At 37.7% G+C, this 26,810-nt stretch overlaps 1 protein-coding gene across 2 annotated transcripts; it reads left to right on the top strand.

Moving 5' to 3' along the window:
• The first annotated feature begins 811 nt into the window (after nucleotides 1–811).
• Nucleotides 812–26,276, top strand: LOC117297870. Of its 2 annotated transcripts, XM_033781041.1 has the most exons (6): nucleotides 812–953; nucleotides 12,953–13,966; nucleotides 14,772–15,196; nucleotides 15,907–16,014; nucleotides 17,021–17,477; nucleotides 20,557–26,276. In XM_033781041.1, exons 1-6 carry the CDS (start codon nucleotides 921–923, stop codon nucleotides 20,575–20,577), a joined length of 2,058 nt encoding a protein of 685 aa, XP_033636932.1. In that variant the 5' UTR covers nucleotides 812–920; the 3' UTR covers nucleotides 20,578–26,276. The 2 variants fall into 2 exon arrangements, with proteins under 2 accessions (XP_033636932.1, XP_033636931.1); XM_033781040.1 differs by having other exon boundaries at nucleotides 17,021–26,276.
• The last annotated feature ends 534 nt before the right edge of the window (nucleotides 26,277–26,810 follow it).

The following is a 26,810-nucleotide window of genomic DNA, read 5'->3' as shown; positions in this document are numbered from 1 at the left end:
ACTAATGACTCTTTGTTGTTTATACATAATGATTAAATCTGAACACCTATTGCTTCATGATTTTTTTTTCAAAACCTGAATTTCAAGGATTTTTCAGACTTTTGTGTACACTTTTTACCCTTTACTCCCAAGGCTGTCGCAAAAAAAATAAAGAATATTTTTATAAAGTCTTTTTAGAAGAAGAAGCACTAGGTGTTCTTGTTCCAAAATAAATGTAAAAACTTCAACAATAACCATTTTAAATTTTTCACTATGAAGCGCAAATACCACGGAATGGCTGATAACATGATTCGCGAGCATACCAACGGGCAAAACCTTTGTGTTTTGGCAGCCAGCTAGAAGTGTATACATGCAATCTTACCATGACTACGCGTCAGTTTGCCGGGTTAAACATGACGTATCAGTGTTTTGTCAACAGTGGGCGGTTTGATTGTAAACATACAAGGTCACAGCGTCTATATAGTTTAAACTTCTTAAAGATTTTGACAAGAAAGCGGACACATTTGTGCCATATATTTTATCCAGAGTTGAAGGCACTGCAAATGCTTATAAAGTGAACCTGTACCTGTAGATGAAAGTACAATACTATTCGATTTGCAATACTTGATCAAAACAATTCCCCCTCTGTAACAACCTAGAGGGTTCGCAGTTTCCCTAATTTCATTTTTGTCTTTTTTCCTCATATATGTTTTGCCCCCACTCCTTGCCCCAGGGCAACTCGATAAGGAAATTACTTCTCCACTGTGGTTTGATGTTCTCCCAGTGTTCATGTTTGCTTTTGTCATTTTTTTTTCTCTATTTGCGTAGGAGATTCGCCAGAGGTGGATTCAACGGAGCGAAGCCAAGCGGCGAGGGCGGGAAGGCAGTAGCAGTTGAAGCGTAGGGTACCGTGGAGACGCGGGGAGTACCGACCGAGGAAGATGTCGATGTCTCTTGTCGTACTCAACTGGGTGGTACGTAATGTGTGCATTAATCTGTGTGTCGCTATAGTACATAGTGGTAAACATTTTATTTCATTGTAATTTATACTTCATTTATACTGGTTAAAGTCAGTGCTACATGTACATAAAAAGTTGCTTTTCACTTATGTCCAGTCAAAATACTAAAAATAACACTCTAAAACAAAATTAGAACAAGTGTACACCCAAACAATACCAAAAACAAGCAAGGACAACAAACAAAAACATCCTGAAGACAGTAGGCTTGCACATAATCCTTTAAAAGGTGAGTCTTAGCATTTGTCGAGCACACTTTTTTAAAGCATTTTTGCGAACCATTAGATTGTTTTGAATCCGAAATGAATATTGAGATTGCAAGCGAGTATGTCTACAGGAAGAACTATTTCCAACACTCTCAGATTTAAATTTTGGGGTACTACAGGTACAGTATACAATCCTGACATCGTTTTAAATAACCTAATTAGCGCAAAGTGAGATGTTTCTCAAAATGATTATACTACCTATCAAAAGATGCTGTACTGTACATGTACATGTACATACACTGTACATGTAGTCTTCTACACATTTATATGTAAGTTTTTTATTGGCACTAATTCTACAGAGTGATTACCAAACGTACCTTTCCTTTTTTAAGACACTGGACACTGTTGGTAATTTTCAAAGACCAGTCTTCTCACTTGGTGTACTCTCAACATATATGCATGAAATAACAAACCTGTGAACATTTGGGCTCAATCTGTCGTCGAAGTTGCCAGATAATAATGAAAGAAAAAACACCCTTGTCACACAAAGTTGTGTGCTTTCATATTCTAAATCTGAGGTCTCGAAATCAAATTCATGAAAAATTACTTCTTTCTTGAACACTACATTACTTCAGAGGGAGCCGTTTCTCACAATACCTTATACTACGTACGTGAGCCTCTCCCCATTACTCATTACCAGGTAAGGTTTTATGCTGATAATTATTTTGAGTAATTACCAATAGTGTCCACTGCCTTTAAGGGTTTCAACAACTTCTATTTCTGAAGGAAGTGGTTGTTTTTATCCCATTTTCTCTTGTTTGCTGAAATGTTTTACGTCTTTGGTGAAAGACTGGATGAGAGGATTGTACATACTGACAGGAACCAAAAACTCAGCGTCCCTTTAAACGAGGTTTAAGCAATTAGTTTGGACTGATGCAGTAATGAGGGCAGAGCTGTTTTTACTGTGTATACTTTTATAAGAATGGACAGAATTTAGAAGCTTTGAACATCTCTCTGGAGGAGTGGCAGCTGGGACAGATAACAGCGAGTTTGTTGATTCAAAGAAAAACCCTGAAAGTATTACACATGTAAACCAATTTTGTGGGACTTGAAATGTCCCGAGGAAATTCGCATCGGGTTGTTTTTCTTCTTCGTTTCTAACCGGCACTGCTGTTTCGAGATTGAAATACATATTGTTGCCTTTGTACCATTTTGATTCTGTCAGTGTAGTTGGTTGACCTTATCTCCGATTGTCTGTTTTGTGCTTGTCTGCTTTATTGACTTTTTATTTAAAAACAATTTCTATGAAAATGGGAAAGAAAAATTACAACTTCAAAAAGTGGTCGAGTGATAGCATGGTGATACTAATAAAAATACTGAACAAATAAAATTAAATTTGAAAAAAGTAATAAAATAACAAATCTTCATTTAGAATTTCTAAGGTACATAATTAACAGCCAAAATGGTCTTGTCGTACTTGCACATGTATGTACAATGTACGATAACAAAAGATAATCAGAATGATTTGGGAGGGTTGGCAATATTAATAATAAGAATGAAAAAATAAATTAAATCAACAAAATAATAGGAAATCAACATTTTACAGGGACTTATATTAAAAAGTGATAAAATTATTTCATTGGGAAGATGGGCGAAATGAAGACAAAATGAAAAGAAATTTTATAAAAGTAATCAAATATAAAATCTTTATTTGTTTCGGGATTATACATTCAAAGGAAATCTAATACATGTAAGCAAAGCCAAATTTGGACATCAAAAAGTGATCAAATAATTATCCTCCGGAGAGGCAAAGTGAAGGAACCGAGTGACGTGATTGAAATTGTTTGTCCTTCTTCCCAAGACCAATAAAAAGAAGAAGCCAACGTCGATAACCATCCAGATGAGCGGCTCGCTTTGCCCCGGTTGCGCTCACCATGCGTAGATAGAGCCCCCTAGGAGGTCACCCTGGCCATGGTGATCAAGCAGTCCCACAAGAGGTGTAATTAAATTGCAGCCTGTAACGTATTCTTGTTATCGATCCGGCGTTACACATGTATACGTTCTGGTGGAAGCTTATATGCGGACCTCCCTTAATGCCTTCAGAGAAGAAACTAGATTTTTCTGATAAAAACTCTCCGAGGCAAGTTTAGGCTTGGCCTCGGTAAATGTATCCGGATTTTGTATTTCATAACATGTTGTTTTGTACAGTGTTTATGCGGCCTAGTTGTTTGGTCGGATAATTTATGTTTGTTATGGATTTTGTACACTGTGTGCAGGCGTAGTGAGTACGGCAAGGGCCTAATTATTTTGTTGATATCAGCATTTTGATTTTGCCTCGGTTGGCACACGAGGCACCAAATCAATTCGAAGAAATGCTTGGCTTGAATGATTTTCGGTCAGCGACTCTACTCCCTTGGCTTTGAGCCATTGACTGTTCCAAAAGCAGAACTGAAATATCATCTCCAGGGTTTTAATATTTGGTAGGGGGATGGGGTCCACAAGTCTGAAGGCCTTGTTGCTACTGGACCAGAATTATTTTGACACGACCAGAATCAACAAGAGAATGACAATTTCAAAACCAAGTTAAAGGGAAGGTACCGATTGGTAATTCCTCAAAACAAATGTTAACTTAAAATTGGTAACGAGCATTGGAGAGCTGTTGATTGTAGCATAGTAGCATAGATTTTGAGAAAGAGGTACCCTTGTACACGTATTTTCTCACTAAATTAAAGGCAGTGGACACTATTGAATAACTCAAAATAATTATTGGCATAAAACCTTACTTTGTAACGAGTAATGGGGAGAGGTTGATGGTATAAAACATTGTGAGAAACAGCTCCCTCTGAAGTGACCTAGTTTTGGAGAAAGGAGTTATTTTCCACGAATTTGATTTCGAGCTCGAAATCAACCATCTAAACGCACATATCTTCGTGTGACAAGGGTGTTGTTTTCTTTCATAGTTATCTTGCAACTCCGACGACCGATCGAGCTCAAATTTTCACAGGTTTGTTATTTTATGCATATGTTGAGATACACCAAGTGAGAAGACTGGTCTTTGACAATTACCAATAGTGTACACTGTCTTTAATAAAAGACTTCTAGGCAGAAGTCTTTTATTCCTATCTGAAAGCACACAAAAATTCGTCCAACAAGGGTTTTTTTTTCTCTCATCATTTTCTTGCAACTTCGATGTCCAATTTAGCTCAAATTTTCACAGGCTTGTGATTTTATGCTTATGTTGGGATACACCAAGTGAGAAGACTGGTCTTTGTCACCAAACGTGTGCCTTCCCTTTAAGCATTTGAAACTGTTTTTATTTGACAAAGCATTTAGTATTTAGAGAGGATTATCTCATGTCTTTTGGGTAAATGAAAGAACTCAGCGATGCTCAGCAAAACTTATTTATTATTTATTAGACTACAAGTCTTAACAACAACAAAAATGTGCACCCAGTTTAGCATTTGAAATTGCTTTTATTTGACAAAGCATTTTTTGTTGTTGAGATAATTCTTTTTGGGTAAATTTAATAACTCAGCGATGCTCAGAAGAACTTATTAATTATTTATCAGGCTTAAAAAAAAATCCACATTTCAACTATAAGATAGTATCAGACTTAACTATTTAGTAAAGTGAACATCTTAACAAAATTTGTTGCTACACCCAGTTTAAAATTTGAAACTAGTGTCCAGTGCCTTAAACAAAAACTTGCATTTAAAAATTACTATCAGACTCAAAATCAACATTTGAAAACTCATTCCCTTTGCTAGGTATCTTATTTTCTTCAGCTGTTTTCCCTTTGATCGCCTTGATCGGGATTTCCAGATTAAATCCATAGAAGGGGGGGGGGGGGGAGCTACAAAATATGAACATGGATATGTACATACATGTGTTTTTATTACATTATTATCTTTGAAAGATGTTATCTTTTTATCTGCCTCACAAAATTAATGTCTTCAGACAAAATTTGTAAGAAAATTTATTTATCGGGCCCAAACTCACCATCTTAACAAAGTTGGAATTGAAAGATTTACAAATGTACATTGTGTATGTTCGGTAATTTTATCAAACTAAAAAAGTCAAAATCACAACAAAGACAAGATCTTAACAAATTTTAAAGGGAATGTACACATTTGGTAATTACTCAAAACAAATATTAACTCTGCATTGCAGAGCTGTTGATAGTATATAACATTGTAGTTTTTTGAGAAAGAGGTAATTTCTCACTAAAATAATAAAATACTTTCTAACTAGTTCTTGAAGTCTTTTAAAGCACACAAATTCATCCAATAAGGGTGTTTTTTCTTCCATCATTTTCTTGCAACTTTGATGCCTGATAGAGCCCGAATTTTCACAGGCTTGTTATTTTATGCTGATATGTAATGGGATGCATATAAGTGAGAACACTGGTCTTTGACAATTTTACCAAACGTGTACAGTGCCTTTAAATTAGAAGATATTTATCAGACTCAAAAGTCAACATCTTTAACAAATTCAAATTGAAAGAAACATACATATTTTTCTCCAAACTAAAGGGCAATTTCCTAACCAAAGTTGAATCAGAAAGATGTTTATCAGACTTACATGTAAAATGTAAAGTCAAGATCTTAACAAAACTTGTTTAAATTTAGAGATATTCCTCAGTGAGGTACTACATGTATGTATAATGTACAACATTTAGGCGGTCCTTTTTCATTGTAGTGTGCTTGCTTGGACCTACGTGGCAAAACCGAGCAAAAAAATGACTGTTGTATGTCTGCTGCCTATTCATTTGGAAAAACACAACTTTAACGTTGCAAACAATTGTTCAACCAATTCTTCAGCGAGGGGGGAACGTGTTACATGTATGTTGCTTGGGGCAACAGAAAAATGTGTGCTCTTGCCTGAAAAAAAAACCCAACATGTTTTTGTCTGCCATAAAATAAGACCATGTCAGAACTTGATGCTTACATGTATGTAGAGAGCAACACAGACAGCGACATGCATTAAGCTCCTCGTATGTCACTGGAGATGCTCGGCAGCGATAACGATTATTTAAGAAATCTCATCGCATTCACAGATCCTTGGTCTCCCCTTTCATTATGGCGCGTTCGTTTTACACCTGTGTGTGCGTGTTGGTATTTGGTTGCAGCGGCCCAGGGAATTTTAATCACCAGATGTTTTCGAGACCTTGACACACAGACAGATAGACGGACAGCAGCTGACGGGAGGGAGGGGGGGACAGACAGATAGGGAGACAAATGAGGTTGGGCAGTCATGAAGCGAAGACGGGTTGGGTATGATGAGACTCTGAATGTCAACGTGATTCAGTCGTGTTGTTAATCGTTTCAGATACTGTGATCAGTTTTTGAACAAGTCCGTTAATAATGGTAATTGATGTACATTACATGTACATATACAACATGTATACGTATGTGCAGTGAAGCCAACTAGATGATGTAGTGTACATGTAGGCTCTACTCAATGTAGTTTCGACCAGCTTGGCTTCAGGATTAAACAAAACAAAATTCCTGATACCCATGCAGAAAGTCCAAAAACAATTTGTTCTTCCTAGCCCCTTAAGTGCAATCTTGAGATGTACATACATGTCGGTTAGGATTCCCGTGAATTGGATTTGCCTCATTTGGTGGCGCAAATGCATCTTTCGTCTACGAGAAAGACTGGTTTATCTCCCCAAATCTATTATTATTATTATGATACGCTGCCACACTTATTCCTTTCTGATCCTTGTAATTTAAAATTGTAGAGCCCCCCTGAGAGTGAAAAAAACAAAGCCGAACAGCATGACTACATTGTGCATTGAAATTAAGGTCATATCTGATGAAATGTTACGTTACCCCCTAAGGTGCAATCTTGAGATGTCGTGGAGTAGAATTCAAATGAGTTGGATTTTCCTCGTTTGGTCGTGTGAGCTCATAACAGGAAATTTGAAGTCAAGAAATTAATTCTGAACAAAATAAAATTCTAATGAGACATTACGCAATGTCATCAAATCCGTTTTCCAATCAGTTGGTTTACTTTTTTTTCAAACAACAAAATTAATTTGTTTTCATCTTGGACAGGCTCTCAAAGGACATTTCCAATCATTTTTTTTTCTTTCTTTTCCTGAAGGATTCAGTCTGTGACGGAAGCGTATTGTAGGGGAACAATTCATAGCAATTTTTGTTGAGTTGAGAGATTGTTGTTGTTGATTCAATGGAGACATTGTAGTCCGCCGTCCGATTGTGGTATGAAAGTTTGTTGTATGAACGAACTTAGACACGAGTGCAAGATTGTCCAAATAATTATTAGTATAAAACCTTTCTTGGTGACAAGTTATGGGGAGAGGTTGATGTTATAAAACATTGTGAGAAAAGGCACCCTCTGAAGTGCCACAGTTTTCGAGAAAGTAGTAATTTTTTACGAATTTGATTTCGAGACCTCAGATTTATAACTTGAGGTCTCGAAATCAACCATCTAAATGCACACAACTTCATGTGACAAGGTTTTTTTTAATTTTATTATTATCTTGCAAGTTCCATGACCGATTGAGCTCAAATTTTCACAGGTTTGTTATTTTATGCATATGTTGAGATACACCAACCGTGAAGGCTAGTCTTTGACAATTACCAATAGTGTCCACTGCCTTTAAAGCCACAGTATGTATACACCTTTTCTTTTTTGAGGACCGTTCGATTGTTTAAATCCTTGTTTAAATCCTATATTAATGAAGATGTACACAATCAAACTGCACATCTGAAAATTTAGTTTGAAAAGGTGGTCACGTTTTTTAGGTTTCCAACAATCCGGAGCTAATATTGTCCACACGCAGAAAGAATAATCCCTAAAAGGAAAACACAATCTGAGATGGCACACACTGTCAGAGTCGATTGTTGATAATTTGTTTGTAATTGTTTTATTGTTACTTTTCTCGATCTTACATAGTGTAAATTCCCCAAACCTGCGGTTTGTAAATATTTCGCGCAGTGCCGCATTTCTGTCACGTCATATGCGTCGACTGCGCAGGAAACGCCCTGTTAAGCTATGTTATGTAGGCATACTTTGCGTGCCACCCTTAGTTAACTATGGTCATGGTAATTAAGAACCCCCCCTTCCTTTTTTTGGCAAATGCCTTTGTATTTTTGCATTGAAACAGTTGGATAAAGGAAAGTTAATGTGGAGTGTGAGAATGTGTTGTGAAAGTTAAAAAGCAATGTGAGCTTGAGGAGAGAGGACGTGTTGAATGTGAATGTTAGGGTTGCCGACCAAACCAGCAGGCGAGTGGATACAGCCACCGTATCGGTATTGGGCCGGTCAGCCAAAGTTATGGCCGAGAGCCACCTTCGTGTACGTCAGAGTTGACCAATCTCTATAGCAACGTCAGTGTGACGCCAAAGACTCCTCTCCACTTAATTACCGTAAGTTGAGTAGTTTTAACGAAAGTTGAGAACTAAAATGTGTTTTGATAAAATTGTATTAGTTACTTGGAAATGTCGGAGCGGCTACGAAGTTTTACAATGTTACGATGATGAACTGGTTTATTAATATCATTCAAGTGCTTGATGATTTAGTCAATTAATTTGTTGTGCTAACAGTTTCAGTGATAGGGAGAATTTCCCTCAAAAACTTTTAAGTTGAGACGTGATGAAAAACATCAACGAAAGTGTTTGAAGTGGTTAACGAAATTATGTTGTATCAAGAATGTATTTATCTGATGTGCTTTTGGTTTGGAAAACCCAGTATTAGACAGTTTGGTTAATTTCGTTTATAGATGACCATTTAACCCGTGGAATCAGCTACCCCTCTCACCGTACCCCAAGTCTGGATCGCAAGGACGACCACGGCAGGGACACAAGAGTGTGGCGCTGTAATTGGGATTCACCCGCAAGACGGAGGTCCGCCGCCGGTGAAGGTTTTTAACGACGCAACGATTATTTTGAACATTGTTAATTTATGAAAGCTTAAGTTGGTCCAGTTAGTGAAACTTAAGGCTTGGGGCCAGATTGGCAGAACCCGATTCGTAGATTATTTATTTGTTTTACGTTGCTTATAAGTTGAGAAGTGACGCACAAAGAGAGACGATTATACATTGATTTATTTATTGTAACTGTTGTGCGATAATTAGACCTTGATGTGAGAAGGAGCACAAGAACCATTCTGTAAAGCATATTATTTATAAGTTTATTTGATGTTGTGAGATAATACAACCAATAGTTACTGGCGACCCGAAAGTCCGGAAGCCATCATTTCAGTTTATACCTTGATTATGTTGTAAATATTGTAAATACCCCTAAGATTTATTTAATAAGAGTATTTGAAGTTTAATTCGTGTCGAGTGAACGTTATTTTGTGTCCGTCTTTCAGTTACACGATTTCTATATTGTCGAGTCTGACACACTCTCAGATTCAATTTTTGGGCCATAAAAATTGTTATCTTTTTATAAATAGCACATTCCTTCAAAGTGAAATGTTTCTCAAAATGATTTTTATATACTTATCAAGCGCTGCTGTAAGTAGATTTTTATTGCCATTAATTTTATGAGTGATAGCCACAGGGCTGTATGCTTCGTTTTTGAAAGGGCAAGTGCACCTAGGCATGTTCTTCTTGGTAAAGGGCACCCTATGATGAAATTGCAAATTTGTACTGGAGCATTCCAAGGGCACCAAGGCAATGACCAGGGGACACGGAGGCAATCGCCTTCTTGCCTCTGTGACGTACATGACTCAGGCCTGTAACCAAATGTAAACAGACACTCTTAAAAGGCACTGGACACTATTAGTAATTGTCAAAGACCAGTCTTCTCACTTGTTGTATCTCAGCATTCATGAATGCATAAACTTACACAAACCTGTGAAAATTTGTGCTCAATTGGTTGTTGAAGTTTTTTTTTAAAGTTTTGTTTTTAATGCAAGTTCACCCACAACAAGGCTAATAAAAGTCACTCTGGGTTATGGGCTAATAGTGAAAAGGGGCTAATAGCGAGATAATTGTGAACAAATAAAAGGCCTCAAACTAATTCTGAGGTCTCAAAATCAAAGAGTTACTTTAGAGTATAAGCCGTTTCTCATAATAATTTGTACTACATCAACAGCTCTCCATTATTCGTTACCAAGTAAGGTTTTATGCTAATAATTATTTTGAGTAATTACCAGTAGTCTCCAGTGCCTTTAAGTAGCTGGAGTCAGTAACCTCCGACGATATGTATACTCTCTTCTATGGGAGAGGTTAGTGTAAATAACATTGTGAGTTAGGCCGGGTGGATACAGTGCGTTAGACTGCAGTGTGTGACAACCCTACCCACTCATTAGTCTTTATGTTAGTTAACTGTCTGATCATTCAATGTCATTTACTGTGGTTTGGACTTACGTAGAGTAATCATGTCTTAAAATTTGCATTGGAGATAATATAAATTTTGGTTTGTACACATGACCGATGTTAGTTAGCAATGTACACTCAGTACTTTCCAGAGTCTTGTGAAAAAAAAATCACAGTCACATTAATTATTACTCGAGTGGGATTCAAACCAACAACCTTTGCAATTCTAGAGCAGTGTCATACCAACTAGACCACCGAGATTGCCCGGTAGCTAGAGGCAGTTCAAATCATGTCATTAACAGTAGGAGGCATGGAGTTTCGTTTGAAAGGGCAAGGCCATTTTCATTTTGCAATGGGCAGTTAAAGTGTAAAATCTTAAGTCAACAGGAGCATTTTAAAGGGGCACCAAGGCCAAGACAAAGGGCAATGGAAGCCATTGGTCTGTGTGTAATTATAGGCCTGCAGTACTGAAGGATTTATGCCACCCCAAAACTGCCTTGGGGACGCTCAATATGCTTTGCACAAAAATATATAATAAGAAAAAATATGATTATTTACAAATTTAATAAGCAACAACAACATAACAAAAGACGAGGGAAAATGAAAACCAAAACAGAAACAAATCACCATCTGTATTTAAAAAGGGCAAATAAATAGAAATATAATAAACGAAACACACATGTTTGTTAATCAAATAAAATAATAGAAGACTTCTCCTTGCAAGTTTGTGAGAAGCGAGCTGAAATAACTTTCTTTTATTGCTGAAACAAGGTCTTCTGGATGTTTTTTTTTTACATTGGTTTTGGCGTAAAAGGTTTTTTTAACTGCATTTGTTTTATAATAAATTGTTACCCTGCATTTAGACAGCATCAAATTTAAGTGTGTTTGTTTTAAAATGAAATTGTTACTTCGCGTTTAAACAGTATCAATTTTAAGTACGTTTGTTTTAGATTAAATAATTACCATCATCAAATTTAAATGTTTGTTTAAAAATAAATTGTTACCCTGCTTTCAGACAAAGCATCAAATTTAATTTGATTTCAAACGTCCTATACTTCAGTTCAGAGAACCGTACCGTATGTAGTTGTATACATTTATGGCCCAATGTCAATGATTTCAGGACTACACTTATGTGAATTCTTTCAGTGAGAACTTGTTCTTACCTTTTTTTGTAAAAAAAAAGTGATAATAGAGATTGTCAGATTGACCTTTGATTGAAAGTTTCTCTTGTGTGAGAATTTTCTTCACACTTGAGTGGTCAAACAAGGTGGGCATCAGTGGTTTACGTCCAAAACATTTGGTAAATAAAGAGTTAACCCAATGTGGTTTAACGATAAACCCACTGGCTCATCTGGCTCATTGGTCTTTTTTTTTTTTTGGGGGGGGGGGGGGTTACCAAGTTCTGTCACTCGTTCTCATTACGATCTGCAAAATGCAAGACGTTATTGAATAACAACGTCTTGCACCAAGACTACACTATCAGTGATAGTGTGAATAACAATGTCCTGCTCCAAGACTACATCACTCAACTATCCCGGTCCCCCGCTTACTCCCTCCTTGCCGCGCACATTACTACATGTATCATCTTGCAACAAGAAGACTACATTTTTCAGAACGAGTTCGGTGTGAACGAGTTCTGTCTCTGCATGACCGCGTAATACAATGTATGTAGAGAATGCCTGTAGAAAATGGACAGTTCGATGAATTCACTGCATGATCTCATATTACTGCATTGCTGCAGTGCCTCAGTCATACCCAAACAGATATGAATAATTATCCAACATCAATTGAAAGCAAGGCTTCTTAAAGTGTACTGTGTTAGTACATGTATGCAGTCAAAATATCATATCATATTGCAGGCTGGCTTAGTTATTATTCAAAAGCACAGTCTGACAGTGGATGATACTGAATGGTCAGTCTAGAAAACTGACTGTAGTATACTGTATACTCAATCACCAGGCTTGCATGGTTTATTTATCATTCAAAATAACAGTGAGTGATATTAAATGGTTCAATAGTAGGAGGGTACATGTAGATTGTGCACTGAATTACACTCATTCACCGCATGCATGTCATGATACATGTATGCATGATGGTATACATGAAGTCATTGGTAGTTATTATCTATAATTTAAAACAACAGATGATAGTTTGATAGTAAGAGGGTCGACTGTTACACCGTGTAGACTCATTCACCACAAGATAAGGCTGGCAGAGGCACACACTCTATATTTTGAATAAAATCACCCCAAAACGGAATCACATTTCCTTAAACTAATCATACTTTATTTGAATGATATTGAACAAACAGCAGATATTGATCTTGTTTTTTTTTTTTCTCTTTTTTTCTTCAAAAAATGACTGAGATAACCTACATGTACATGTAGTACGTGTATTCTACCAACAATTTTATACCATTTCTTTCATCGTTTTCTTCTTGTTTTGTTTTCTGCACGTAGAATCGAAGACGTCTGATCGTCTTCATCTTCTGGTATTCACTCTTCATGCTAATGGGCATGGCCTACTACTCCCATGTCCACGTCAGATGGAAGGACGATTCGCATCTCCTGCGAGTCTACAACTCCATCTTCCTACCCACCCCTTCACCACTGCTAAGAAAACATTATTTAAAACTCCCGGTCGAGAACCTTACAGTGCCATTGTTCCTTCAAAACATGAATGACATCCAATTGCGGACGGCGCGGTTAAAACTGGATGCCAACCCGCCCGATGTGGTCGCCTATGAGAGAACTAAATTTGATCTACTCGAGCTATTGAACAGCAATCTCAGCCAGTTCCTTTTAAAAGAACCCTCCGTGCAGGTCCAAAATTTAAGCAACTCTCTACGGCGAGTTAAAAATGCTCTTTTAGGTTTCAATGATTCAAGGACTACTCCCGGATACGGGGACATTAATAGTCTACTCAACTCATCGTTAGGTAATACGTCCTCCATGGTCGACAAGGCGATGCTGTCGCAGAGCGACCAATTTAAGAATAGTTCTTATTTGATAGCGGCACTTGAGAAGAATATGCAGAAGATTCGGGAGGAGACCGAGATCAGTCTGAAACGGCTGCTCGAACTCAACGAGATCATCAACGCCCCGAACGAAACATTCTCGAAAGATCTGTCCATGCACGCACTCGCCAGTCAGTCGGAACTCGCCAGATTAAGGAATCTCAGTGATACGTATGCATTGAATAGAAGCCGTTCCCAGAAGGGCTCCCCGGAGACGGCTTCATCCAGCCGGAACCAAAGTCCGGTTCCTCGAGAACTGCCCGCCAGTAGGGCCTTTGGCAGTGTGCCGAGTGCTCTGGGGGGATCCTCAGTCTTGAGATACCCGAAGGGGAGTGGGGAGGTCGCAGCACAAAGTGCGACAAGAGCCGCTGCAGATAGGGTGAAACCAAAGGCTGTATACCGTCCACCAACACCTATGCCTGAAGTAGATGGTTACTACTTGCTAGAGACCAGAAATGTAAGTTCAAACTTGTTTCAGTTTCTTTCTTTCATACACTTACATGTAAAGGCAGTGGACGCTATTGGTAATTACTCAAAATAATGATTATCATAAAACCTTTCTTGATTACGAGTAATGGGGAGAGAGGTTGAAAGTACATGTATAAAACGCTGTGAGAAACAGCTCCTTCTGAAGTGCATAGTTTTTGAGAAAGAAGTAATTTTCCAAGAATTTGATTTTGAGACCTCAGATTTTGAATTTGAGGTCTCGAAATAAAGCATCTGAAAGCACACAACACCGAGTGATCATGGTGCGACAAGGTTTTTTTTTTCTTTCATTAATTTCTCGCAACTTGGACGACCGATTGAGCTCAAATTTTCACAGGTTTGTTATTTTTTTGCATCTATGTTCAGATACACCAACTGTGAAGACTAGTCTTTGACAATTACCAATAGTGTCCAGTGTCTTTAAATATTGTATTTATTAGGCAATCCCATGGTTGGCCATCCCTAAAAATGAACCATTCGTTCCACATTCTGATATAACAAAAAAAAAAAAAAAAATCCTTGATGTTGAATGCACATTCTAAGTATCTGATTGTTGTACGAAAACTAACAAGAATCCTGTTTCAACATTAAGTGTTTACTTTGTGACCATATTCTGGTTAAACCAGTATTCAATGCAAAGTTGCTTTTGAGATTGAGACTTTTTTAAAATGATTTGCAATGGAAATGTGTTTATATAAACGTTGCAGCCCCCAATGCATTGCACTCGTCCTGTATGCTTTCATAAGTGTTGACTCATCTCAATTTCTTTGTCTCAGAAATTGCGTTTACGCTGCAAGTCCTGCGCCGTTGTCTCCAGCTCTGGCCAGCTCCAGAACCGAACGGCCGGCGCTGAGATTGACAGCTACCCGTGTGTCATACGCATGAACAGCGCCCCCATCAGCGGCTACGAGGACGACGTGGGATCCAAGACCACGGCGAGGGTCATGGGTCACGTCAACCTGGTGAAGTTGAACCAGAGCCAGTCTGACCAGCATCAGATCTTCGTGAACCAGTCGACGAGGGCGGAGCGACTGATCATCCCCTGGCTATTCAACACCCGGGTGGACAAGAAGAAGGACAAACATTACTCCATCGCCAAGAACTTCTCCAAGACGTACACGGACACCCAGTTCTACATGTTGTCCTCCACTAAGATGGCGTTTGCTGAGAACCTCTTCCAGACTGACACAGGCATATCAAGGTAAAGGTCCATAAACACTAAAATTGTATCAGTTTCTCCTCAAAAGTCGCCATTTGCTACTCAATGTTAGCATTCTGTTTACACATAACTTGTCTGGTGCAAATATTTTGCTATGCAAATTTGCTGGACGTAATCATTCCTTGCCCATCCAAATAAAATTTGCTTTGGTTCTGTTGGACTCAAGAAGTGTTGTGTTGCAGCCGAGCAGTCTTGTTCACAGGGCCTTAGCTCTGGGCCAGTGTTAGCAGCAGCAGAGAGAAGGTTCTAGTCCCAGTCGTGACACTTGTGTCCTTGGGCAAGATGCTGTACTATAATTGCTTTTCTTCACCACGACGTATAAATGGGTACTTGCGAGGGTAGAGGTTGATATTTTGTTTGAAAAAGCCTTTGCAACGCCGTGGCTGCCAGAAGCTGTATTCTCCCCAAGGAGCTAAGAAAGATTTAAAAGGAATTTTATTGGCCCAATGACCAGCCGGCAATTTAAAAGAGTTAGGACTCGTCTTATCTCGAGTTAGGAAGGTCTGCATGCTACAGTGCAGGGTTGGGACTCGTCCTAAGTCCTAAGATTAGTCTTAAGTTAGGAAGAGTTTTGTGAAATCGACGTCGGGGCACTATGTATTGTGAAGCGTATTAGGCCTATATGTTACTGTCAAAAGCACAAATTGGTTATATTGTTATTAATCATTGCCTTCGTTTAAATGTTTTTGCAGGAAGGACGCCAAAACTTGGCTATCCACAGGTTGGATGACCCTCTTGTACGCTCTGGATACCTGTGATACAACAGATGTGTTCGGCCTCATTTATGAAAGATTTTGCGAGTGAGTCCACTTTTTGTTAAACTTTTGTTTAAATAATTACTGGACAATACATGTTATGTTGCCACCAGTTGAAATTTACATGTAACATACATGTAGGTCTTACAGGTACTTAATGTTCATTAATTAATTATTTAATTCATTCATCATACATGTACTTACTTTTTTGCCCTTTTGGTATGCTTGAAAATGTCTCCATTGTGTTTTGTCTTTTCTGGATGACAAAAGGGTTGACTTTATTTCTTTTTTTAGCGAGAAGTTCTGTAAGGGTCTTGTGGTATTCTTTTTGGACTGGGGTGTTTCCCATTCTTTGAGCAATTTGTTTATTTTTTTTATTTTTTTATGTTGTTACCATTTTAATCATTGTCATTTTGCTGTTTTTCATTTAATTGTTTATTGATTATTTTGTAATCTTGTACATTTTATGAAATTTATGCAATACACATTCAGAACAAAATGTTGAGTAGACTTGAGTATATGCAATATTTACACCAGTGACAAATTGTTTTTACTATTATTAAAGGAACACGTTGCCTTGGATCGGTCGAGTTGGTCTTTGGTCTGTAACCGTTTGTTATAAAATGCATATGATTCGAAAGACATTTTAAAAGTAGAATATAATTGCGTGGCTTTCCTTTTTCCTCTTCGACTAACACGGTAGCAATGTAAAAGGAAAACCACTCAACTTAAAGGCAAATTTGTATGGATCATTGAATTCGACTTTTAAATCATCTTTTGTACCATCTATGCATTTTATAACAAATGGTTACAAACGCTTTTTAAAGACCAACATGACTGATCCCAGGCAATGTGTTCCTATAAATATTCAGAACAAAATGTCGAGTAGACTGTATAGGCAATATACACCAATAAATTATTTTTACTTTTATTGTCAATTTCAGAGCAAAATGTTGAGTAGACATGCCCCTCTGAATTTGAAGGAGGGAACATGGATGTGGGCGTTGGGGGAAATTTGTTCTAATCACATTTTGTTTCCAAACACTCATAGGGAACATCCTAATGACACAACGCCGTATCATTACTACGAGTCGGACGGCAAGAAAGAATGCGAGTACTACATGCAGAGTGAGACCCATCTCACCTCCGGCCACGTCTTCGTCACTGAGAAAGCCGTCTTCGCCCGTTGGGCCCAGAAGTTCAATCTCAACTTTCGCTACCCGAGCTGGAACCTGACCAGGTCCAACATCTCAGCCCCTCTGGACACCCCGTTCATGAAGGCGTACAAGGAGGCGCAGCACAATAAGACGCTACAGGGAAACACCGGAAGCAGAGCTGCGAGACGACACCACGTGTCCAACGGGAGGAGCAAGAAAGGTCCATCGGTGATCGGGCCCAAGACCAAGGAGGATTCCGAGAAAGAGAAGTATCAACGCTTCACCCACGCCGTCATGTTCATCGTCGCAATCTTCCTTAGTCTGGTCGTCTTTCTTCTCCTCTTTCTGCTGGCAAGTTTGTTTGTCTTTTGCTTTTATCTATGATAGTCAAATAGAATTCAAAGAGTAACTTTAAAAATAAAAAAAAATTGGTACAAATTATTTGGCCTTCGGTTGATTTTTTTTTCTTTTCTTTTTTTCGTCGTTTTTATTTTTTTATAACCTAGGCCCTATGGACTCTCAGTTGGTCCATGGGGCATTGAGTTTGTAGCAGCTGCTATTGTGCTTCTAAACAAGCTGCCTCATAATATCGGTGGCAGCTTGATGTTTTTTTTTAACCCAAACCGTCCCAGGCATTTTTAAATTGAATCTGCCCCGATTCCAGCTGTATAGATATTCTCACTGGTGTATTCTGTCATTAAATACCAAGGCGTGGGTTTCTTCGGCTATGCAATCCATCAAAGTCTGGGATCATATTAAATCTTATTAAGCTAGTCAGTAGCAAATTGTTTTAACTGAAGGGAAATGTTACTGGGGCACCAGTCCAAACAGTATGAATGATATGCGGAGAAACCTGTTTGAGTTCTTTAATTTTTTAGCAATTGTTTTTTCACTTTACTTCTTTTTATTTTAAGTCTTTATGGTGCTTAGATCTATGCCAGCTCTACACCAGGCCTGAAATTACACACAATGGCCTCCATTGCCTCTTGGTCTGGTAACACTTCAAATGTTTCCCGTTGACTTAAAGATTTTCCAATGGAAGTGCCATTTTGCAAAATGAAAATGGCCTTGCCCTTTCGAGAATGAAATTCCAGGCCTGCTATTCTGCCAAATAATATGTTGGTTTTTAGAAATGTGAAAAAAAATACCTAGTCACATTGATTGAGGAGGGGCAGATTCCATCCATCATGAGAGAGCTGAATGAAAAAATTAATAAATAATATGCTCCCAAATTGAGAAGAACAAACAAATTATAGCTTGTTAATATAAGCAAATTATGCACCCTAGAAACTGTGTACGTAGATGTTGAAATTGGGATCTTCCTAGCAGCAACACTACATAAAATTTCAGTCAATTCTTTCCACATATGTAACATTTTGCACATGTGGAAATGTTAACACTATAGTAGAGTTATAATTTTATTTATAAAAACTATCTAGGGCATGTTATAGTACTGTTGTCACGTTTTTATCTCAATTCTCCTGAGGTTTGTTTTTATTCTCATGAAGAGCTGTATTGTTTTTAAAAAAAAAACAGCTGCATTGAAGTTGATACAATTTCCTCTCTTGCCATGTATTTTAGGAGATTAGTTATTAGAATACTACAATGTACGTTCTGTTACGAGCATGTTACTGATAATTTTTCAATACAAACATAGATTCTCACGGCTGAAATGTCTGTTAGAACGGTTCACTGCCATGCGTCCCTATTTTCAAATGCCACATGCGTATGATTCTTAAAACCTAATCTCTGTGTGGTTGTTTAATCCCCTCTCGTCGTTTCATCTTTCTCTTCTGCCCTTAAAACATTGAGAGACAGAGGAAGGATAAGAAGAAGGAAAAAAATTGATTGGCCGAGGCAAGAATCGCTAAAACATGCATGAAGGTTTTTTTGTTTTGATTTGTTCATGCGCAGGTTTTTTTTCTTCCCAGTTTTGTTTTTGAAAACTATCAAGAGTTAACAAAAAGATTGGAAACAAATTATTAAGGAGTTGTAAAATAATCCTGTCTGCTCAAGTAGACAGAGGAAGGATAAGAAGAAGGACAAAATTGATTGGCCGAGGCAAGAATCGCTAAAACATGCATGAAGGTTTTTTTGTTTTGATTTGTTCATGCGCAGGTTTTTTTTCTTCCCAGTTTTTTTTTTTTGAAAACTATCACGAGTTAACGAAAAGATTGGAAACAAATTATTAAGGAGTTGTAAAATAATCCTGTCTGCTCAAGTATCATGGATTTTAATCCTCCAAGGTCTTGCCAATAGGAAAAATATGTTTCATTTGCCATGTACATGTAGTTGGAGAGAATTTTGTTTTTGTCATTTGGTACCTGTAGTTGATGATACATTGCAAGCTTCCCTAATGTACATTAGGTACATTATCTGAAAGATGGGGCTTCAAGATCAAATTAAGTTTTCAGATGCACTTATTTTCCAATAGATACATGAAGTGTTCTCGAATGAAAGTGGGGGAAATTTTTGAGTAAGGAACGTCACATTAAAATGGTGTGAAATGTCAATGTATGTCATACTCTTTCAGAATTTTTTTTAACATGACGTGTTAAAAAAAAAAAAAAAAAAAAAAAAAAAGGTCTGTTCAAGGAGACTACTTTTGAGCCAGTTTAAAAGGTAAAATGCAATGCCATTTAGATTAAAAGTCATCAAAATTAAGCAATAAACTGAACATTCGTTGCTAAAAAATGTACAGACCCGCAATTGAAATTCAGCGTCATGGAACGTTGTTGGATTTCAACAAAAATTGCACTTGAAGGAAATTAAACTTTGTGACATTTGACATCATCAATTCAATCTAAGGTTAGAGGCTCGTTTTGTCCCCTCCATTGTCATGAGGGCTTTATCTTTTTTGATAATGGGCGGATCACAAAACTGAAGTTGATCTTAGAGACCCTTCTTTTAAATCAGTTGTCAACCATCAAAGTGCAAAATGCTAACTTCCTATCATCATGCAGATTGATATTGTTTTTCTCTCTCCATCATAAACTTCCAAGCTCCCTTCTCCATGTGAGCTTTAGAGCATGTGCTAAACTGTGACCACCTAACAAAGCCAATCTAGAGATTTATAACGAACAAACTTAATATTAAGAATGCACAAATGGAGTCTGACCTACATGTGTACATGTATGTTGCTCCATCTAATAAACGATTATGCACCATTTTCAGGAATTATTCATAAATATACTGCAAACACAGAACTGTTTTCATAGCTTGAACTCGCAGAAGTAACTGGCAAACTCTATAAATTTCATCCATTTTAAAATGTTTTTTTCTTTCTTTCAAGCATTTAAAAGAGACCGGTTTTATGTGCTGTAACCCAGTGTTTTCAACAATCCCATTATTTCAAGCATTCCAAAGAGACCGGTTTTATGTGCTGTAACCCAGTGTTTTCAACAATCCCATTATTTTTCCCTCTATGTAGGTTTCTGTCTTGACCATCTGATGAAACAAGAGGTGCCTTATCCATATTCCGGGGCCAACTGCTCATCACAGTTGGTCCTGTGTACATGGACAAAGGACCTTCTACCTACTGTAGAGGCCCCACAGTTAGCTTCAGCAGCCGTTCTGCCCAATTAAAAAAGAACCCCCTAAGCTTGCTGATAATTTGGTGGGTAAGAAAAAATACCAAGTTGGAATGGTGCATTTGATCTAGGCATTAAAGGTGGTATCTGGTTTTGTTTCACCACCTCGCTTGCTTTTGTTCTCCTTACTTTCTACCCACCCCTCTCTGGAAAGTGGTATCACCCTAACAGTTTCATTTTTCCTGTTAACACAAGTTGGGCCAGGGTGGAGGGGAAACAAAACACCATCCTGGTCTGATCTTCAACTCTCACATTTCATAATCATCTGCTCTAGACCTTCACTTTGTGCAACTAACTCCTTACATATTTAACGGGTCATCATACATATTCATTGTCTCATCGGTTGACCTTTGACCGGTTGGGGCAATCTGCATGTTTATGCAAATGATAAACGACACAAATGACTGCTGCTGGAGGTCACCTGGGGTCACTGTAGTGTCATCCCTGTATGTCTTTTCCCAAGCATGATGTGTTTGTTTTTGAGTGGTTCTTGTACTCAGACTAAATAAAACTCCCCCTTTTTTCTGAGGGAAAACAAAAAGTAAGGAAGCATTTCATGGTTTCCTTAAAAGCTCCTGCAAGTTATACTTTCAGTTTGTGTTTGACAAGACTAACCTCAATTGTTTTTTTTTAATTTAAAAAAAACACAACAACAATGATTTGGATTAACAGTGAGGCATTTAAAGTGAGGCACTTCATGTATTATTATGACTTGCTCCACCAACAATAGCAGTTACCATGGTAACTAGGGACAACAATACCTTACTTTCATTTTCGAATCAGTGGCGACCAAAGATTGGTTGTAGTTCAAAAGTTTGCTTTGAAAAAAAAAAAATGTAGAAAATACTTCCGGGTTCTGTTAAAGCAAGTCACAATAATACAGGTGAAGCTTGACATTTCCTTGTTTTATTTTCCTTCGTCCTGTCTGTTTCGTTTCATTTTTTATTTGCCAAGCACTTGAACAACTATTTGCCAAACCGGTTTATGTACAAGTTTTTGTACTGGTTTCCTTTTTATTTTTGAAGGCAACATATGTCTTTGGATTATGTTATGTATCCACACAGACGGTGTTTATGAAGAAAAAAAACTTCTGAAACTATGTTCTTACTTTTAATAATTCTTTCATCATAATCCTCTGATCATGCGGAATTTTTTTAAGTGCTCGGCATGTTTTGGATGATCATAACTAACAAAAATTTTGGAAACGTTACTTCCCATTTTCAGAAACAGTATAATTATTTGATTATGTTAAAATTCCTGCCGAAAGGGGTCTGTTAAGAACGACTCGTGCTTCCAATTATAAGAGGCTTGCTGTATTGCATGTTTAGGAGAAGGGGACTACATTTGTCAGTATTAACCACGTGTAAGTGTCTCACTCCATCGGTTTCCAGGATTACTAGCATTGTTATCCCTTAACTAATATTGTTAACTTTAACGCTAGTTGTGTTTTCATCAGTTTTTTTTTTCCCCTTCTTTTTCTTCTTTTATGGTTTAAGATGACTGAAATTAGAATTGTATCATATGTACATGTGAGTACTTGTAGCTGGCCCAGTATATATAGTTCACCAAAGATTAACAACTTAAACAAAAAAAAACTGTACAGTAATTATTTATTTTACAATTTTTAAAGCGCCAATTAGCTTTGTAGAAATGACTAATTTCTGTTGTGTATATGTAAATATGTTAATGAGGGTATGAATTTGGTGATGTTACACCTCATGTTTTTTGTTATTGCATGGTCAGTTTCCTTCAGAGATATATCGAGAAATGTGATAGTACTACCATTCCTTTAACTTGTTGAGATATTTGACCCTTGACCGTTAAGGAGCAGTCACCGTGGCAGTATCATTGTCTAGTTGACTGACATGGATCACCTTCCAAAGCGGGGTGGGGTGGATAAGTTACATGAACACTACGGGGGCTCTCCGGCACCAGACCAAATTGCCAGTAAAATATCAAGAAACGTTCCTCCTTACATTCTTAGAAGCAAAATTGAGAGTTTTTTTTGTTTGCTTGTTATGATTTGGATCTCTGTCAAAAGCTTTAAGGAATGGTATTACATCAGGGCCCAATTTCATAGAGCTGCTTAAGCACAAAATTGTGCTTAAGCAAAAAAAATCCTTGCTTAGTAAAATCAGATTACATTTTGTTTGGTGAGAAAGACTTATTGATATTTTTTGTATTGAACATTTTTGAAAACTGTTAAAATGTGGCGTGTCGGGTTAAAAAAAAAAAAAAAAAAAAAAAAAAAACAGGCGCAGGTAGAATTTAGTTGGGACACGGCCATGGGTGTGCTTTGGGCACTGCAACTAATAGGTGTGACTTTGTGGTAAGATTTGCTGTAAGAATGCAATCACGTTTTTGTTGCAAATGAATCCTCTCCCAGAAAGAGCAAAAGTCACCTGAGAATATTTGTACTCCTATGCAATGGAAATTACTTCCTGGCGTTGTCAGAATAATGACACGCATGCTGGTTGCAAATCAAAAAAGTATTTTCCTAAAATGCTCTGAGATCATTAGGTCCATCAGTGCAAAGTATTACTTTACTCCCAGCTTAATTTTTTTAGGGTCTGGTTTCAACTTGACGTCAGGACGTTGTACTTTTAATTTTTTAACGACCAGCTCTTCTGCAATACTGCTATCACTAGCGAATTGCGCAGTAATTTTCTGTAATAACATGGCGAGTTGCCAACTCATCCTGTTATCTGATGCTGATGATTTTTGGGGGATCATTAGGTAGAGACTGTTGCTATGGACTAATGTTGATTTACGATGACAACCAAGAGGGGCCGGGTGGGGAGAGATTGGTTATCGCTACAGTCGAATCCGACAGGCAATACCGAAGGGACTTCGCTAAATTAATATGATGATATACTGATACTTGGAAGACATTTCTATTAAATTGGTGACGGTCTCTGAATACGTTACCCCCCCCCCCCCCCCAAACATCTCGACAATTGCCTGGATTGGGACGTTACTTTCTCGCTATCTCTTTCATCTTCCGTGAAAGATGTAAATTATCATTATTAACCTAAATGGACGGCGGGGGCAGTGAGCCAGATTCCAGGGTACTGCAGTGTATATGTAGATGGAGTCCGTTTAAAGAAAATGCAGTACTGTTTTTTGTTTTTAGTCCGTTTAAAGAAAATGCAGTATTGTTTTTTGTTTGTATAACTTAATATCTTGATATGTCTCTTGGCTTCTTTAGAAAGCAGCCTGAAAAAAAGTGGACAGGGTTTTATTTTATTTTCCAGAGAAAACTGATTTTTTAATTCGCGAGCGTTTTCAGCAGCGACAATAATTTATAAGCAGAAGTGATTCTTGCTTAGCAAAGCTACACCCTCATACAGGATGGTGCTTTGTGGTAATGTGTTAGTGTGTTACCGCTTATGACTGGTTCCCTTACGGTCGAGCTGGCCGTTTCTTAAAGTGATCTGTGCCGGCCATCCGTGCGAAAAATGAGCAATGTTGTTAATGAATTGCCGATTGAACATTTCACGTATTTTCTGGAAAATGTAGCTAGAGTGTAATATACTTACACTTTACAGGGTAAACTTTACTCGTTCTGCTGGTCATGTGATGAAAACCCAGTTTATGTAAATGTGGACCAATTTCTTGTAAAGCTGCGATTTTTTTTTCTGCTCATTTTCTGAAACTAAGCACAGATGACTGTCCCGTAAGCAAAACATACATTTTCTGAAACTAAGCACAGATGACCGTCCCGTAAGCAAAACATATGTTAGCTTGCTGGCAGTTCCTGTAATCAGATGGGTGACGTAACAACTGAAATCACTCATTGTGAACGTCATGAAATCTTCTTGATCTATGATGAAGTAATACATTGTTCATTATCGGGCATGTTATTCTGCTACGTGAAGCTCAACAATTGTGATTAGCGGTGTTAACAGCTTTTATGAAGTTGGGCCGAGATAACTGAAGCACATAGGTAGTTCCTCGTCAGGTAACAGTTGTTTGTTATAGCAAACCAAAACGAAAATCACCTTTATTTAAATAGACGATAATAACCTAAGCTTGGCGTAACTTCACTTGTTATTCCTCACACACGAAAATCACATTAATTTAGTTAAAGCAATGAGATAGTTTATTTGGGGCACTGCAAATAATTGAATGATGTATGTTTAACCATGTAGGTAGAAATGGTTAAACAGACGCTAAGGAATAAATTTTTGCGTGTGAAATCTTTCCCCGTGAAGACTGTACAAGTAACCTTTTTACTTTCTTTCTGAAAGGAATTTATGCTCAGGCAAGCAGACTCGATAGCTTAGTGTGAATTTGACTTATTAGAATCCCTTGGTGGTAATTGTGTTTTTGAATCTATTATCTTTACATACATATTATATAACCTTGTATTTGTACGTTTATCATGCAGCAAAAGGTGGTGGCACTTCTATGTAATATTTTAGTTTAATCCAGTACTATTAAATATCTTGTCTACACATTTTTCCCTCCAATGTTATAAATATGTATATTAAGCTTTTTTATTTGTTGTATTTATTCCTGAAGTTGCTTTGTACTAAAAAAGGAGCAGTTTTGAGTTTGTACGAATACTTTTTGTCGGCATTAATTCAATGCAGTTTTCATATTCCGTTTGGCTCTTGGTACATCCAGACCGTTCGGCTCTTGTATAAAAATAATAGACATTTAGGAAGAGGTTCTGCTTAAAAAGAGTACAGTCTGAAGTCCCGAATCTCATTCTGCTCTGTGCGTTTTTGCTTTGCTGTCCTCTTATAATAACAGTCCTGTTATAAAGAGGTCATTTGGTCAGTCCCAGCGACCTTGTAACATGTATACGAGAGATACATGTGCTTTGTGACATGCATGTAGGCTGACCCACCAAAACTGTTGGGTTCAATACCTGGGGAAATAGCTCTAGATCTGCATCCTGTCAGCAGGGCGACCGGTGAAATTCATCAATTTATCCAACCAGGGAAAGCGACGACGATTCACATTATATGATGTGTCACAGAAAATTGAGTGTGCTTGTTCAGGGTCTTGTGTTACATTCTGGATGCAGCAAATGATGGCAGGGGGTCAGGCCTGGTAAATGAAATACCTGGGAGAAAGACTGGCTGCTCACAAGGGTGCCTGGTTATGCTTACTGTTTGCAATCTTTTTTTTAAAGAGATAGCTCTGGTTTTTTTTAATTTTATAAACAGTTCTACTTCCGTCCTTTAGTTTCATTTAGATACACTTTTTGTACCCTGGGAAATTATATTTAAAGTCAAAACAATTTATTAAAAAACAATGAAATAAGTCGGGGACACTACCTTATTTCAGTTGCTGCAATTGAAATAAGCAATGATGATTTTGGGAGGTTTTTTCTAATGCTATTTATCTACCCTTTTTTCAGATCAGATTTCAAATTATTTCCAGATTCAAACAGTTCTCTCGTATTCAGGCACGCTCGGGTAGTCCAGTAAGACCTCTGCTCTAGAGTTGTAGGGGTCATGGGTTTGAATCCCACCCAGGTAGTTGTGCATGTGGACTGTTTTGCTGTGACGAAGTTGAAACGGTTTAGGGATTTAAAAAAAAAAAAAAAGTAAGATCAGGCCTTGGAACTTCGCTCTTGACGGGGCACAGTAAGTTTCCTCTGGCTAGGGGCACTTCTATGGGGAGAATGTAAGTTTGTATTTGAACGTTGCAAAGGACACCAAAGCAAAAGCATGGGGCACAACGGCAATTGCTGTGGGATCCAAAGATCAAATATATAAGGAACAATCATGTACATTGTACTTTGTCTTAAAAAGCAGATTCAGAACTGAGCCTTACTTAACATACATGTACCATGGAGGTAGAATTAGACTTTCATGCAGGTACCAGGGATGTCGTTATTTGTTGGGCATCCAACTTTTATGTTATTACGCTATGCAAACATTTAAACTGTGTTTCAGAATCTGTGTCTTATACCAAAATTCATAGAGCTGCTTAAGTACTCCCAAGAAGCTGTTAAGCACAGCGCAATTTTGCTTAACAAAAAATGCCACCATAACCTGATTTTGACTGGTATCCTGGTTCGTTTTGGTAACCAAGAAAATTATTAAGCACTGTTTTCCGCTTGTACAGCTCTATGACA

Source organism: Asterias rubens, chromosome 12, assembly GCF_902459465.1.
Source record: "Asterias rubens chromosome 12, eAstRub1.3, whole genome shotgun sequence".
In the NCBI taxonomy this organism is placed as follows: Eukaryota; Metazoa; Echinodermata; class Asteroidea; order Forcipulatida; family Asteriidae; genus Asterias; species Asterias rubens.
The sequence above is the reverse complement of the archived record's forward strand: the minus strand, read 5'-3'. Positions and strand labels throughout refer to the sequence as shown.

Coding starts and splice junctions, on each gene's coding strand:
- LOC117297870 (XM_033781040.1), top strand. CDS start 921: ATGTCGATGTCTCTTGTCGTACTCAACTGGGTG. Junction 954..12,952: donor TTGTCGTACTCAACTGGGTG/GTACGTAATGTG, acceptor TTCTGCACGTAG/AATCGAAGACGTCTGATCGT. Junction 13,967..14,771: donor ACTTGCTAGAGACCAGAAAT/GTAAGTTCAAAC, acceptor TCTTTGTCTCAG/AAATTGCGTTTACGCTGCAA.